The sequence below is a fragment of the Carcharodon carcharias genome, chromosome 6 (assembly GCF_017639515.1).
Source record: "Carcharodon carcharias isolate sCarCar2 chromosome 6, sCarCar2.pri, whole genome shotgun sequence".
Classification (NCBI taxonomy): Eukaryota; Metazoa; Chordata; class Chondrichthyes; order Lamniformes; family Lamnidae; genus Carcharodon; species Carcharodon carcharias.
In genome coordinates, this window is record NC_054472.1 from 133,676,745 (window position 1) to 133,693,247 (window position 16,503).

A 16,503-nucleotide genomic window follows, 5' to 3' on the forward strand; every position below is an offset into this window, starting at 1 on the left:
TTGAATACTTCTATCAAATCTCCTCTCAGCCTTCCTTTCTCCAAGGAAAACAGTCTTCTCCAATCTAGCTTTGTAACTGAATTGCTACCACTATATCCTTTTATCTGTGTTTGAAACATAAAAGATCCTGTGGATTTGGAAAGCATGTTTCCCCTAATTAAAATGGGAGAATATAGAACTAGGGGTCACTGTTTAAAAATAAGAGGTCACCCATTTAAGAGAGATGAGAAGAAATTTTCTCAGGGTTGAGTGCCTTTGGAACTCTGCTTCCACCACCTTTTGAAGAAGAGTCTTTGAACATTTTAAAGGCAGAGATAGATTCTTGATAATCAGTGGGGGGGGGGGGGGGTGAAAGGTTATTGGGGGTAGGCAAGGTTACAATCAGATCAACCATGACCTTACTGAATGGTGGAGTAGGCTTGAGGGGCCAAGTGACTTACTCTTGGCATTCCGCAAGGATCGTTCCCTCCGGGACACCCTGGTCCACTCCTCCATCACCCCTACACCTCAAACCCCTCCCACGGCACCTTCCCATGCAAGCGCAGATGGTGCAACACGTGCTCATTTACTTGCCCCCTCCTCATCGTCCAAGGGCCCAAACACTCCTTTCAAGTGAAGCAGCACTTCCCTCAATTTAGTCTACTGCATTCGCTGCTCCCAATGCGGTTTCCTCTACAGTGGAGAGGCCAAACACAGACTGGGTGACTGCTTTGCGGAACACCTTCGGTCTGTCTGCAAGCATGACCCAGACCTCCCTGTCACTTGCAATTTCAACACACCACCCTGCTCTCATGCCCACATGTCCGTCCTTGGCCTGCTGCAATGTTCCAGTGAAGCGCAACACAAACTGGAGGGACAGCACCTCATCTTCTGACTTGGCACTTTACAGCCTTCCGGGCTTAATATTGAGTTCAACAATTTCAGATCATGAACTCTCTCCTCCATCCCCACCCCCTTTCCGATCCCTTTTTCCAATAATTTATAATCTTAAAAAAATATATTTTTCTTTTCCAACCTATTTTTAAATTTATTTCTATCTATTGTTTTATCTCCACCTTTTAGCCCATTTTGATCCCTTCCCCCCACCCCCACTAGGACCATCTGCCACTTGCTTGTCCTACTTGCTACCCTCAATGTCCCCATTAGCACTTTCCTTAGATAATATTGTCACTGTCAACACCCCTTTGTCCTTTTGTCTATACATCTTTGGTAATCTCTTCTTTGCCTCCATCTATCACTGGCCCGCTATCCAGCTCCACCTGTCCCACCCCCCTCTGCCAGCTTATATTTCACCACATTTCTCTATTTCCTTAGTTCTGATGAAGAGTCATTCGGACTCGAAACATCAACTGTGTCCCTCTCCGCAGATGCTGTCAGACCTGCTGACTTTTTCCAGCTATTTTTGTTTTTTTTTCAGATTTCCAGCATCCACAGTATTTTGCTTTTACTCTTGCTCTATGTTTGTTATGTTTGTATAGATGCATTTAAGGGGAAGTTAGATAAGCATATGACAGAAGGGAATGGACGTTTATGCTGACAAGAGTTAGATGAGAAAAAAAGAGAGAAGCTCAAGCGGGGCATAAACGTTAGCTCAGTGGAATGGCCTGTTCCTTTGTTATATTCAATGCAATTCTATATATTGTATGTTATATCCATTACATTTTTCATGCTCTACAGGCACTGTAAGCATGATTTCATATTGTTTAGTGATATTAATATTGGTGAAATTCTTTATTCAATAATCAGTATGCATCAAGTATTTTTATTTAAAAAAACGTCCAAAACGCCATAATCAATCTAAAAATATAGATGGTGCTATGAAATACATCTTCCAACAACTAATTCACCATTAAGTTTTTGACAAAGAAAACAATGCAAGACGGGTCAAATACCCTACCAAATCATGCCAACTGTGACCGAATCACAGAAACGTTACAGTGCGGAAGGAGCTACGCCATTTGGCCCACCGTGTCTGCACCATCTCAGAATGAGCAATTCCCTTAGCGCCATTCTTGCTGTAACCCTGCACATGGTTCCTTTTCAGAAAGGAGTCCAAATCCCTTTTGGATGCTTCATTGACCCTGCCTCCACCACACTCAGGCAGTGCATTCCAAACCCTAACCTCTTAGTGCATGAAAGTTTTTCCTCATATCGCCTTTGATTCTTTTGCAAATTACTTTAAATTTGTGTCCTCTCATTTTTGATCCTTTCACGAGTGGATACAATTTCTCCCTACTTACGCTGTCCAGACCCCTCATGATCTTGAATACTTCTATAAAATCTCCTCCCAGCCTTCCTTTCTTCAAGGAAAAGAGTCTTAAATTCTCCAATCTATCTTTTGTAATTGAATTGCTACCGCTATATAACAAGATTTGTTTTTAAATTTAGAACAATTTAATCACAAGGAAAATGAAGTTATCTTTTAATTAAAAAGGAAATTTTGGGAGTGTGCTTCTCTACTTTAAAAAAAATTAAGTTAAAAGAAATGCTAGCACTGCAAATAGGGAATGGAAAACCTGGGCACTAATGCCACTGATCAAATGTTCTAACAGCAAGAAGGGAAAATATCGTACTTGCTTGCGATCACTGGGAGTATTTTATCTGTTTGAACTTTAAAAACACTTTCCCCTCTAATAAGAGTGCACATATTTTACTGGGGTTAAAATATTTTGTAATGTATTTCTCAAGTAGCAAATGTAATATAAGAACCGGGGTTGAAATACTATTCAAAAATAAAGCTAAATTCCCCTTGCTTGTTAGGGAACTCTCCTCTTAAAAAGGCAGCTATACTATTTTTCTTAAACACATTGATCATTATAATAATTACTAGGGGAACTAACTTAAAATGAGGAAATTAGCACATTTTGTAATTTCGCTTTAGGAATTTATCCCCCTTGCAGGACAAAAATGATGAGACAAGCCATTAATAAGTTTTAATGAGGGTGCAAATAATCTCAATGCATTTCTAGTTTCTCCTCAATACTGACTCAATGGGGCAGATGACTTGCTATTACCCATGTGCACCAGTTTATTGCAGATCATGGCATTGGAAAAAAGGCTAAGACTTATAACTCCAGCCATTTGCCCACAGATAGGTGATAAGAAACTCCCACCTGAAATGAGTCATTTTTAATATAATAATACAGAAGGAATACAATAACATTTTTCTGCTCTTTACACTGGGCTTGTACCACATCTAGTTACAAATGTAAACGAGCACACAGGGCTGCTAGGCATGGAGCAGTATACAAAAGTAAGTCTGAAAGGCCAGGATGATGATTTGTTTTATAACTTCGAAGCCATAGTTACTTTTTTAAAAAATGCTTTATTTTCCTGTTTTTAGGTTCTTATGAACACGTTTACTAATTGTCTTCATTTATTTTTGCATCAACACAACAGGAAATTCATTATCAGAGGGACTTGGAAGAGAAGAACGAAGGAAAGAATGCCAAAAACATGAAGAAGCACTCTATGCCCATGCACCAGCACAAGCACATCAACATTTACAGGTTAAGGTGAATATAACTGGCTTCTGTAGGTGATCCTACATAAAAGGCTCCAATTCTGAAGGTAGGTCATGACAGCAAGATTAATGACATAGTTGCATGTGAGGACCTGAGTTACCATTATGCTTAATAGTTCTTCAAAAGTATTCTAATGACAGGATGATACACTTTGCACAATGCTGCACTGAAGATGATCAAGCAAAACCTGTTTGGCCACATCAACCATAGTTACACCAATATTTGCAAGTATTGTCATACTGCCTGTTAGCAACTGGGGAACCATCTTCACAAGAGCTGAGTCAGCAGAGTTCCAGAGCTGTGCTACCTGCTGTAAGGGTAGCTGCTGCTAGAACCATGCATTTGAAGTTGGTCAGCTGTAACCCCAAGGCTCACCTTCACCTGTTTGGAAACATATTTTCATTGCAATATGTGGGCTATTAGAGAACAACCCCCTCATGTAGCAGCAGTTCCACTTTAGCAGCTATCAGAACTACAACATTTACAGAACTATCCGATCATCTGGCTCCAGTTGTCTGCCTTTCAATCTGCTCTTTCCGAATCTCTCCCTTTGCACTTATTTTTCTCAGAGCTTTGTGAAGAACCTTAGGATATTTTGCCCATATTAAAAGCCGCTATATAAATGCAAGTTGTTATTTAGGATTCTAACATGATTCAGAATGGTTCTTAGCCATTTTCAACTAGTTCACAACAGTAGTCAAAATTAGGACCCATATTGTCAAATTAACAGTGCAATTCTATGAAGTTAATGGGAAGCTTCTGCAGACTGCTCAATCTCCGCAACGCAGTTATATGCATAAAAACAAAAGCACGCCATTTAATATATTCAACCCATTCCCAGCCTGCATCATATCCAGAGCTTGATTTCATGAGCAAGATCCCCTTCCACAATCGTGATTATGCCAGAAAATCTCAGCGTGATCGAAATCGCCTTTAAACCGTGACCCTCGAGAATCAATGTTTGCGGGCACAGTGCCTAAAACGCAGCTGTGTTGTTTACGTTTTTTAAAAATTATTATTCGTGTGCTAAATTAATTCATAATCGAAAAAAAAATGTCTCCTGAAACCCTCCCGCACCCGTTAGCACTCAAGCTCTGGCGTAAATAGAAGGTATTCACCGAAATCGAGAACGCTGACTTGCATTTTTATTTATTTCACAATCTCCTGCAGATATTGTGGGTTCATCTGCAGTGAGCTGTGTGCGCGCAGCAAAGCAATGCAGAGGTGACCGGGATTAACCTCTGCACACCGACATGAAGCGGCTATCCTTGCTGCAGTTCGCCCATTGAAATCTTGCCGATTTTAATGCAGCTTATTTTGCCTGTGATACCAGTGACATTACTCTGCAAATTGATGCAGACGAGCGAGAGCCGGCCTGCAGAGAGCTGGGTGCTTCTCACCCGACAAGCTTTCATCGAGCAGGATTTTTGTTTAAAACAAAAGTAACTGTCTTTTTTTAAAAAATACGTTTAACGTTTCTGCAATAAAGCAGCGTACACTCACCCCGAGGACTAGGCTCCTCGACGTACAGGGGCGTTGTAGGAGTGACATTGCCAGAGTTGTTTCCTGAAAGCAGCGGAGATCGTTCATCCACCCCATCAGTATCAGCCATAACTGCAGCCCAGGGCCGCAGAGCGGAGAATGAAAACAGAAAACTGGAGAGGAACTCTGTACTGAGTGGGGAGGGGCTTGAGTCAGTCACAAGGGGGCCACGAGGGGAAAAAAAGGATTTACATACATCAGGGTAACTCAAGGGTAACGTAATTAATTCAAAACACAGGTGAAGCTCACAGTATGGGAATGTACCTATCTGAGATGGAGTGAAAAGGAAAAAGATCCAGGTTCATTCTAGGAGTAGACTGGAGCAAAGGGCGTTGCTAAATCATAGGAAGAAAAATGGCAACAGTGTATATATCAATCACAGTTAACAACAATTGCATTTCTCCAGCTCCTTTATGTGATAAAACATCCCAGGGTGCTTAACAGGAGCATAATCAAAACAAAATTTGATAATGAGCCAAAAAAAGGAAGCAAAAGCTTGGCCAGAGAGGTAGGTTTTAAGGAGTTTCTTAAAGAAGGAGAGAGAGATGGAAAGAGGCGGAAGGATAGATATTCCCAAGCTTAGGGCCTACTGCATGAAGGTATGCATGCCAATGCTGGGGTAGACAGTGGAGGGATGGAGAGGGTTACAGACATAGGGAGTGACAAGGACATGGAAGGATTTCAATAAAAGGATGAGATTTATAAAATTGATGGGTGGAAGTGAATGTAGGTCAGCCAACACAGGGGTGATGGGTAAATTGGACCTGGTGCAAGTTTGGATAAGGGTAGCAGAGTCTTAAGTTTATGGGGCTTTCAAAATAGGAGGCTGGCCAGGAGAGCATTGGAATAGTCAAGTCCGGTGGCAACAAAAGGATGGATGAGGGTTTGGTAGGCAGATTTCTCCTCTTCATTCCCAGACTGATGTTCAAAGTCTGTTTAAGGCTACACTTGTTTTGGCATTTCTTGGATGCATCTTGATGTCAGTATATAGACAGCTTGAGAGAATATGCTGCTGAGTTAAGTGAAATTATCCATTGCTGACAGGTTCTGGTCATGGACTGAAACATTAGGCTCACATAGGGCTTTCTTTGACCAGGCTGATCCATTACTTCTGTTTTTTATGCTGATTATAAGGCTAAAACTATCACATGCATTGGAGAATAAGACCGTGCTACATTGCATATACAGCTCTGAACTGGCAGGCATGAAATCGTGAAATATGTCCTTGGAGACCTAGTCTTTGTCTGGAGTTGGCTCAGATTGAACAGCTTCCCATCCATGCAATATCTGATTTCAATGCCAGGATCACCATCATGGAAGGCATTGAAGATTATAATAGAGAAGACCATGCTTATGAGTGTTGGTGCTAGGATTTAACACCATTAGTGACTGGGAATGGGTCAGAAGACTCACCATCATCCAGGAGACGTGCAAGCATGCTGTCATAGAACTGTCTAACCATTGTGATGAATTTCTTAGGGCGGCTGAATTTCTCCATTGCCTTCAAAATGCCTTCATGGCTGACTGTGTCACAAGCCTTGGTCAAGTCAACAAATGTGGTGTAGAGGTCAATTTCCTTTCTGTTTGTACAGGTGGACAATGGAGGCACCTTTGTATTCTGATGGAGTGGTTCCTTGTTCCCACATAGGCTGAAAGGGTTGGACTGAGTTTCTTGACCATGCCTTGACTTCCAGCCATGTTGAACCCATCTGTAATAGCATCAGCTTCTGAGCTTTATCAATTGTTGTGAAATCATGCTTCGTATCAAAAATATTTGTTGAAGTTTCTGGATGGAAACCCCTAATTAATTTTTTTAACTGAGGCTAAAGCCACATTCCAGTGACTTGGTATCACAAAGATGGCTACACATTTTCTTTTTATTCTTTCACGAGACATGAGCGTCGATGGCTAGGCCAGTATTTTTATTGCCTATTCCTAATTGCCGTTGAGAAGGTCATGGTGAGCCACTTTCTCGAACCACTGTAGTTCATGTGGTGTAGGTACATGCACAGTGCTGTTAGGAAGAGAGTTCTAAGATTTTGACCCAGCGACAGTGAAGAAGTGGCAATATATTTCCAATTCAGGATGGTGTGCGGCTTGGAGGGAATCTTGCAGATGGTACACATTGCTGACACTGTGATCTGGTGGTAGAGGGAGTGGGTGTTTAAGGTGGTGGATGGGGTGCCAATCAAGTGGGGTGCTATGTCCTGGATGATCTCGAGATTTTGAGTGTTGTTGGAGCTGCACTCATCCAGGCAAGTGGGGAGTATTCTATCACTCCCCTGACTTGTGCCTTGTAGATGGGGGACAGGCTTGGGGAATAAGGATGTGAGTTACTCTTCCCCAGAATTCCCAGCCTCTGATATGTTCTTGCAGCCACAGTATGTATATGGCTGGTCCAGGCCAGTTTCTGATCAAAGGTAACCCCAAGATGTTGCTAGTGGGGACTCAGTGATGGTAATGCCATTAAATGTCGAGGGAGATGGTTAGATTCTCTCATATTGGAGATGGTCATTGCCTGTCACTTGTGTGGCGCAAATATTAATTGTCACTCATCAGACCCCCAACAATCACAACCATCTTCCTTTATACTAGGTACGACTCCAACCAATGAAAAGTTTTTTCCCAAATGTCATCGACTCCAGCTTGCTTGGGCTCCTTGATGACACACTTGGTCAAATTCTGCCTTGGTTCAAGCGCTGTCACTCTCACTTCACCCCAAGTTCAATTTTTCTGTCCATGTTTGGACCAAGGCTACAATGGGGTCAAGAGCTGAGTGACCCTGGCAGAACCCAAACTGAGTGTCAGTGAGCAGATTCGCATCACGATACCTTTTACATTCCAAAATAATTGAAATGGAAACAACCTGCCTGCAAAGCCACATCAGGAACAATTGCCTTAAAAGAGATGAATGGCAGCCATCTCCCATTAGCAAAATGTCCAGACAATCACCTGGGTATTCAATTGGATGAAGACAAATCATTAGACGTTATCACTTAGACAATGGGCCCTTAGCTGAGAGAGGAATTACTAGCCATTGTCTAATCAAGGTAACAGGAATACACTAGCCACTACCATATTTGGGTCAGTGGGTAAGTTGGAAAGAGATAGTCATGTGACAAGTTTCAAGCACCTGCTTTCTCTGCAAAACAGGACAAGCAACTGAGATGCCAAAGAAACAAGATCCTGAGTGGGTTCCTTTCAACTCTCTCTCTCTACCTTCAACTTGTTTACTGATTTTGTCCATCTAGTTACCCCAGACAGTGATTTTAAAAGAGCTCAACCCAGCACTTTTATCTCCAGAAGAACAGATAAATCATCTGTTTACAACTTTAAACTGCCTCAACACTGAAAGCAGCCAGACCACTGGGTGAAAGCATCAGGACCACTGAATTGACCCTAAGTGAGCCATAACATCAAACTTCAAGAGTCATTTACCCTTTAATTTTACTGGTCTCTAAATTGCTTAAACTGTGCTTTCACTCTATAATCTATTTGTGTCCGTGTGAAATTTGAATGTATGTGTATGAAAGTCAGAGCATTTTTATTACTTTATTTAAGCTGGGTTAAGTACAATAAAAATTATCCTTTTCTTTTTAAAAAGCTCCAAGAAAACCTGTCTGATTGTGGTTACAACACATGAACAGTTAAACACACATGGAATTGGCAATTATATCTGTTTTTAAAAAAAAAACTCTTGCAGTCAAACAAGGTGAGGGAAAGAGGAGAGTCATTTGGCCTCTCCTCATCTGATTGTAGACAGGAGTTTGAATGCATTTGTCTTTTCTAACAGTGTGGGAGGGTCATCAAGAGAGCAGTTGATGGCAACCTGTGGCAGCCTGTTGATTGCTTCTTTATGGATGGATGAAAATCGATTGAGGATGTCGTTAAAGTGCTCTGCCCATCTTTCTAGAATTTGGGCTTTTTTTCTGTGAACAGTATTGACCGAGGATTAGTGATGAGCAGTAGCCTGGAGCCCATTGACAGATTTCAGAGATTGTAGAATCTCTTCCAGTGTTTGAAGTCTGCAAGTGACTGAAGTTCACCGGCTTTCTGATTCTGACAAGCGTCTTGCATCTCTCTGAGCTTGCATGTGACAGTCATAGTCATACAGGTCCACAGCACAGAAAAAGGCCCCTTTGGCTGACTGAGTATGCGCTGGTCAAACAAGTGCCTAACTATTCTAATCCCATTTTCCAGCACTAGGCCCATAGCCTTGTATGCCATGGCATCGCAAGTGCACATCCAAATAATTCTTAAATGTTATGAGGGTTTCTGCCTCTGCCACCCTTTTAGGCAGTGAGTTCCAGATTCCCACTACCCTCTGGGTGAAAAATTTCTTCCTCACATGCCCTCTAAACCTCCTTCCCCTTACCTTAAATTTATACACCCTGGTTATTCACCGATCCACCAAGGGGAAAAGTTCCTTCCTGTCTATGCCCCTCAATTTTATACACCTCAATCATGTCCCCCCTCAACCTCCTCTGGTCCAGGGAAAATAACCCCAGTCTATCCAATCTCTCCTCATAACTAAAACTCTTCAGCCCAGGCAACATCCTGGTGAATCTCCTCTGCAATCTCTCTAGTGCAATCACATCCTTCCTATAATGCGGATTCCAGAACTGCATGCAATACTCTAGCTGTGGCCTAACCAGCATTATGTACAGTTCTAGTATAACCTCCCTGCTCTTATACTCTACGCCTCAGCTAATAAAGGCAAATATTCCATACACCTTCTTAACCACCTTATCTACCTGTCCCACTACCTTAAGTGACCGGTGGAGATGCACACCAAGGTCCCTCTGATCCTTGATATTTCCCAGGATCCTACCATTCATCGTGTATTCCCGTACCTTGTTTGTCCTGCCCAAGTGCATCACCTCACATTTATCCGGATTAAATTCCATTTGCCATTGATCAGCCCATCTGACCAGCCCGTCTATATCCTCCTGTCATCTAAAGCTATCCTCCTTACTATTTACCACCCCACCAATTTTCGTGTCATCCGCAAACTTGCTGATCAACTCTCCTACACTCAAGTCTAAATTGTTTATACAAACAGCATGGGTCCCAACACCGATCCCTATGGAACTCCACTGGATACAGGCATCCAGCCACAAAAACACCCATCGACCATCACCCTCTGCTTCCTGCCACTCAGCTAATTCTGGATCCATTTTGCCAAATTGCCTTGGATCCCATGGGCTCTTATCTTCATTATCAGTCTCCCATCCTGAGGATGTTTTAGTAGGCAGCGTGCTTGAATAGTGATGACTTGTCATTGAGGTAAACTCCGCAGAGATGATGTTTCTCCTCCAGTATTTTTTGGATTACCACATTTCTAGTTGCTGACAAGAGGTAGAGTGAAGGGTCTCTTGAGCACTGGAATACACTATATCCTGGAAGGTCACCCAATCATTCTGAATGCAGTGTCTATTTTGACTGTATACAGGCAATTCTCACATTACCCTGAGAGAGATTCCTTCACGACTGCCTCTTTGGGCCTTGAGTTGCTGAGATGCTTCTGGACATTCATGCCCTGGGGACATCTAGGGGGAATAGAACTTTATGTTTAGCTTTAAAATGTTGAGACAGTGGTCAGTCCAGCTGTCAGCGCCACACATGGCTTTCATTACATGCACATCCTGCCCGTCCCTCTGTCTGATGATGACATATCCATTCTCTGCCAATACATAGAACGAGGATGCATCCAAGATGTTGCGATTAAGGAGGCACAAAACAGTATTGCTGATTAAGAGCTCATGCTGGTTCACATCCTCAGCAAGAAGAGACCAATATTGTTATAACTGCCAACTCTGTTTTTTCTGATTGTCCGTTCCAATTCTTTGTGATCTGCACCAACCCTTGCACTGAAGTTACCGAGAATGATGAGCTTGCCTGACTTTAGCACAGTAACAATCAAGAAGTGGAGGTCATCATAGAATTTATCCTTGACTTCACCAGTGTTGGTCATGGTAGGGGCGTATGCACTGCTGAGAGTTTCTTGCCTGTTGCCATGCAGGGGGAGTTTAAGCATCATCAGACGATCATTAACAGATGTTTTATGACAGCAAAGCCTAGGCCAGTTTTGTGTCATTCTTCGTTTCCACAGGCACTCCAAAAGCACATGTAACCTGCACCGGTTCCCTTGTGTTGACCCTCAGGTAGACGAGCCTTGTTGAGGGCGGTGATCTGGATGTTGTACCTTGCTAGCACTGTACCAACAAGAGCAGTGGTTCTGACAGGTCTGTCAGCTGTGGCATTATCCATGAGGGTGCACATGTTCCATGTGCTAATGGTGACCGGTGTCACCTTTACTTTCTTTTGTGAGATTGACTTCGAACCATGTTGATGGGATCCATTCCAGCTTTAGCCTGCTGACCAGGGAGAGGAAGCAGACGATATTTAGGACACCTTTTCTATTCCATTCCTCATACTACGGAGATGAGAATTGTGGGCCTGAAAAGGGCTGCTTTGTCACTTGCAGGGGGCTGCTGAGTTCCACTTCTACTTCATTTTAGAGAAATGACTCTATGACCTAAGCTACAGCTCCCAGTGAATCCACACCCCTGCTCCAGCACTCACCCATGGCCATAGGACACATGACAGATGGATGACAGATGATAGGAAAATGACTAACATGACTTGAGCATGAATTGGATTTTCATGAGGGAGTGTAGCACTTCATTGGCCTCAATCTCTTATTCTGACCTATCTAAGTCCTGTGGCAAGATGAATCTGGACAGCTGGAGAGATCCAGATACAGTGGATGACCAGGGCGTTTTCTGTGTCTTTTTGAGCTCTGCATGTTCCACAATATGGTGCTGAACTGCCTTCAAGGCCAGTCGATTTTAGATTGGTCTTATCCGCACACTTCACCATAATCAGCCTTCACCTGCAAGGGTAGACAAATCCCTAAATCACCAAGGGCAGGAGACCTGATGGCTACCTTCACCTGGTTTGGCCTGCTCGTTGAAGTGATTTACCGGGTTGAGGCCACTGTTGCATCCTAACAACAACTGGAAGCTACAGGTGAGAACCGATACAGAATGAGCCACTCTATAGAGAGTGGTGAGTTGTCCTGTGAGAAGTGGTACCCCTCCCTTATACGCCAATAGTGTCACTATTGTAATGAAGGAAGCATAACATCCATTTTGCACAGAACAAGGTTCTACAAACAGGAATGATTAGAGTACAGAAAGAGGCCATTGTGTCCTTGCTGGCTCTCCGCAAGACCGATATAGCTAGTCCCACTCCACCCTTTTCCTGTAGCCCCACCAAATTTTCCTTTTCAAGTACTTTCTAATTCCCTTTATGAATCTGCCTCCACCACCCTTTCAGACAGGGCATGTGTTTATTTATTAGTGGGATGTGTGCATCACTGGCTAGGCCAGTATTTATTACCCATTCTTGTTTAGAGGGCATTTAAGAGTCAACCACATTGCTGTGGGAGTCATATCCTTACCAGACCAGGTAAGGATAACAGATTTCTTTCCCTAAAGGGCATTGATGATGGGATTTTACTACTTTTAATTCCAGATTATTATTAGATTCAAATTTCACCATCTGGCTTGGTGGGATTTGAACCCAAGCCCCTAGAGCATTAGCCTGGGTCTCTGGAATACTAGTCCAGCAATAAAACCACTACACCATCACCTCCCCAATGTATAAAATGGTTCCTCATGTTGCCTTTAGTTCTTTTGCCAATCTCCTTAAATCTATGCACTCTGATTCTAGACCCTTTTGCCACGGCTCTCTCTAACTACTCTGTCTAAGCCCCTCATGATTTTGAATCCCTCTATTTAATCTCCTCTCAACCTTTTGTAAGAACAAGCACAGCTTCTCCAATCTATCAATGTAGCCGAAGTCTGTCACCCTTGGAACCATTCTAATAAATCTTTTCTGCACCGTCCCTAAAGTCTTTGCATCCTTCCTAAAGCGTGGCACCCAGAATTGGACATAATACTTCATAAGAAAATAAGAACATCAGAAATAGGAGTTGGGTAGGCCATTTGACCCTTTGAATATGATTGCACATTCAATAAGATCATGGCTGACTTTTTACATCAACTCCACTTTCCCTCACTATCGCTATTTCTCTTAATTTATTTAGCACCCAGAAATATCATGACCGCTGTCTTTCATATACTCAATGACTGAGCATAGAGCATCTCTCTAGCATAGAGATTCCAGCGATTCACAACCCTCTGAGTGAAGAAATTTCTCCTCACCTCAGTCCTAAATGACTGACCCTTTATCTTGAGACTGTAAGTTGAGAGTTTTCTAGCTGCCCATCCAAAAGGATACATTTTCTCAGCATCTACCCTGACAAGCTCTTAATAATTTTATATCCACTGCAGTTGTGGCCGAACCAGTGCTTTACAAAAGTTCATTATAAGTTCCTTGCTTTGCACTTGTTACGGCCAGGTGAGAAGGAGTGAACTAGCTTCCCTTTTATTCAGCCCCCTCGGTTGGCCACAACAAAGGTTTTTCAAAATTTCTTTCACCCTGTAAATACCTTTTCCAGTCCAAATGTTATACTTTTTACAAGGAGCCAATCCGACGAGGTTTTCTTGAGTCAAAGAAAGAGGTTTTAGCCGAGAAAAATAATAAAAGATACAACCACACACAGATATCAGAAGTGAGAAAGTTAGAGTCCAAAAATAAAAGTTAAAAGAATATATGAGTAAGTCTTTTGCATGTCCATGAGGTGTATGTTGTTGAACAGTGTGGCCATTTGAAGTTAAATAGTTTCCAGTCGGTGTCTGGACTTGACTTTGTTCAGGTTTGCACTCCAATGAAGACGTTCTGGCTTCGGAGACAGAGAGTGGGGGAGATCATTCCTGTTCTTTTCAAGCACAGCTTCAAATGCTTGTTTTAGAGTCAGAGAGTTGTACAGCACAAAAATAGGTCCTTAGGCCCATCATGTCCGTGCCAACCATCAAGCACCTATCTATACGAAAATCATTTTCCAGCACTTGGCCTATAGACCTGTATGCTATGGCATTTCAAGTGCTCATCTAAATGCTTCTTAAATGTTGTGAGGGTTCCTGCCTCTACCACCACCACCACAACCACCCCCCCACCCCCCTCAAGCAGTGTGTTCAAGATTCCAACCACCCTCTGGTTGAAAAAAGTGTTTCCTCAAATCCTCTCTAAACTTCCTGCCCCTTACCTTAAATCAATGCCCCCTAGTTACTGACACCTCTGCTAAGGGGAAAAGTTTTTTTCCTATCTACCCTATCTATGCCCCTCATAATTTTGTGTACCTCTATCAGGTCCCCCCTCAGCCTTCTCTCCTCTAAGGAAAACAACCCTAGCCTAACCAATCTCTCTTCATTACTGAAACACTTCAGCCCAGGCAATATCCTGGTGAATCTCCTCTGCACCCTCTCCAGTACAATCACATCCTTCCTATAAAGTGGCGACCAGAACTGCACACAGTACTCCAGCAGTGGCGTAACTAGCATTTTATACAGCTCCAACATAACCTCCATGCTCTTATATTCAATGCCTCGGCTAATAAAGGCAAGTGTCCCATATGCCTTCTTAAGCACCTTATCTATCTGCCCTGCCACCTTCAGGGATCTGTGGACATGTACACCAAGATCCCTCTGATCCTCTGTACTACCTATGGTCCTACCATTCATTATGTATTCCTTTGCCATGTTAGTCTTCCCAAAATGCATCACCTCACACTTCTCAGGATTAAATTTCATTTGCCACTGCTCTGCCCATCTTACCAGCCCATCTATATCATCTTGTAATTTAAGGCTTTCCTCCTCACTATTTACAATGTTTTTGTGTCATCTGCGAACTTACTGATCATACCTCCTATACTTAAGTCTAAATCATTAATGTATGCTACAAACAGCAAGGGTCCCAGTACCGTTCCCTGCACTACACCACACATCACAGGCTTCCAGTCGCAAAAACAACCTTCAACCATCACCCTCTGCCTCCTGCCACTAATTTTGGATCCAATTTGCCAAATTGCCCTGGATCCCATGGGCTCTTACCTTCTTGACCATTCTTCCATACGGGACCTGTCAAAAGCCTTACTGAAGTCCATGTAGACTATATCAACTGCACTACCCTCATCTACACAACTAGTCATCTCTTCAAAAAATTCAGTCAAATTTGTTAGACATGATCTCCCCCTGACAAAGCCAAGCTGACTATCCCTGATTAATCCCTGCCTCTGCAAATGGAGGTTAATCCTGTCCCTCAGAATTTTTTCCAATAGTTTCCCTACCACTGATGTTAGACTCACTGGCTTGTAATTACCTGGTTTATCTCTACTACCCTCCTTGAATAATGGTACCATATTCGCCATCTTCCAGTCCTCTGACAGCTCTCCAGTGGCCAGAGAGGGTTTAAAAATGATTGTCAGAGCTCCAGCAATCTCCTCCCTTGCCTCACATAGCAGCCTGGGATACATCTCATCTGGGCCTGGGGATTTATCCACTTTTCAGCCCGCTTAAACCGTTAATACCTCCTCCCTTTCAATGTTAGTTTGTTCAAGTATATCACAGTCCCCCTCCCTGATTTCTCCACCTACATCATCCTTCACCATAGTGAACACAGATGAAAAGTAATCATTTAAAACCTCACCTACGTCCGCCGGCTCCATGCATAGATTGCCACTTTGGTCCCTAATGGGCCCTACTCTTTCCCTGGTTATCCTCTTGACCTTAATATATTTGTAAAATGCCTTGGGATTTTCCTTTATCTTGCCAGCCAGTGTATTTTCATGCCCCATCTTCGCTCTCCTAATTACTTTTTAAGTACCCCGCTACACTTTCTATACTCCTCTAGGGCTTCCGCTGTTTTTAGCCCTCTGTATCTGCAATAAGCTACCTTTTTTGTCCTTATCCAAGACATCCAGGGTTCCCTGGACATGTTGGTCCTACCCTTCACCTTTACGGGAAAAAGTCGGGCCTGAACTCTCACTATTTCCTTTTTGAATGACTGTTCTGATGTAAACATTCTGACAAGTAGCCACTCCCAGTCCACTTCGGCCAGATCCTGTCTTATCCTTTCCCCAATTCAGGACCGTTATTTCTAGTCAATCTTTGTCCTTTTCTATAACTACCTTAAATCTTACAGAGTTATCGTCACTATCCCCGAAATGCTCCCTGACTTCCCAGCAATGCTTCTACCATTTGCCCTGCTTCATTCCCTGGGATTAGGTCCAGTATCGCTTCTTCTCTTGGAGGACTTTCTACATGATTGCTCAAAAAGGTCTCCTGGATGCACTTTAAGAAGTCCGTCCCCTCTAAGCCTTTTACATTTAAGACTATCCCAGTTAATATTTGGGAAGTTGAAATCCCCTACCGTTATTACCCTCTTATTTTACATTTCTCTGAGATTTGCCTACATATCTGCTCCCCTATCTCCCCCTGACTCTTTGGAAGCCTATAATACACTTCCAGCA

General features: G+C 42.8%; 1 protein-coding gene across 1 annotated transcript in view; it reads right to left on the bottom strand.

Moving 5' to 3' along the window:
• Window positions 1-5,175, bottom strand: part of pip4p2 (phosphatidylinositol-4,5-bisphosphate 4-phosphatase 2) — a 98,621-nt gene extending 93,446 nt beyond the window's left edge. The window contains exon 1 of the mRNA XM_041190619.1: window positions 5,028-5,175. Within this exon, the coding sequence (XP_041046553.1) occupies window positions 5,028-5,136 (109 nt within the window). The 5' untranslated portion in view covers window positions 5,137-5,175. The remainder of the gene's footprint in view (window positions 1-5,027) is intronic.
• Window positions 5,176-16,503: the final 11,328 nt, after the last annotated feature.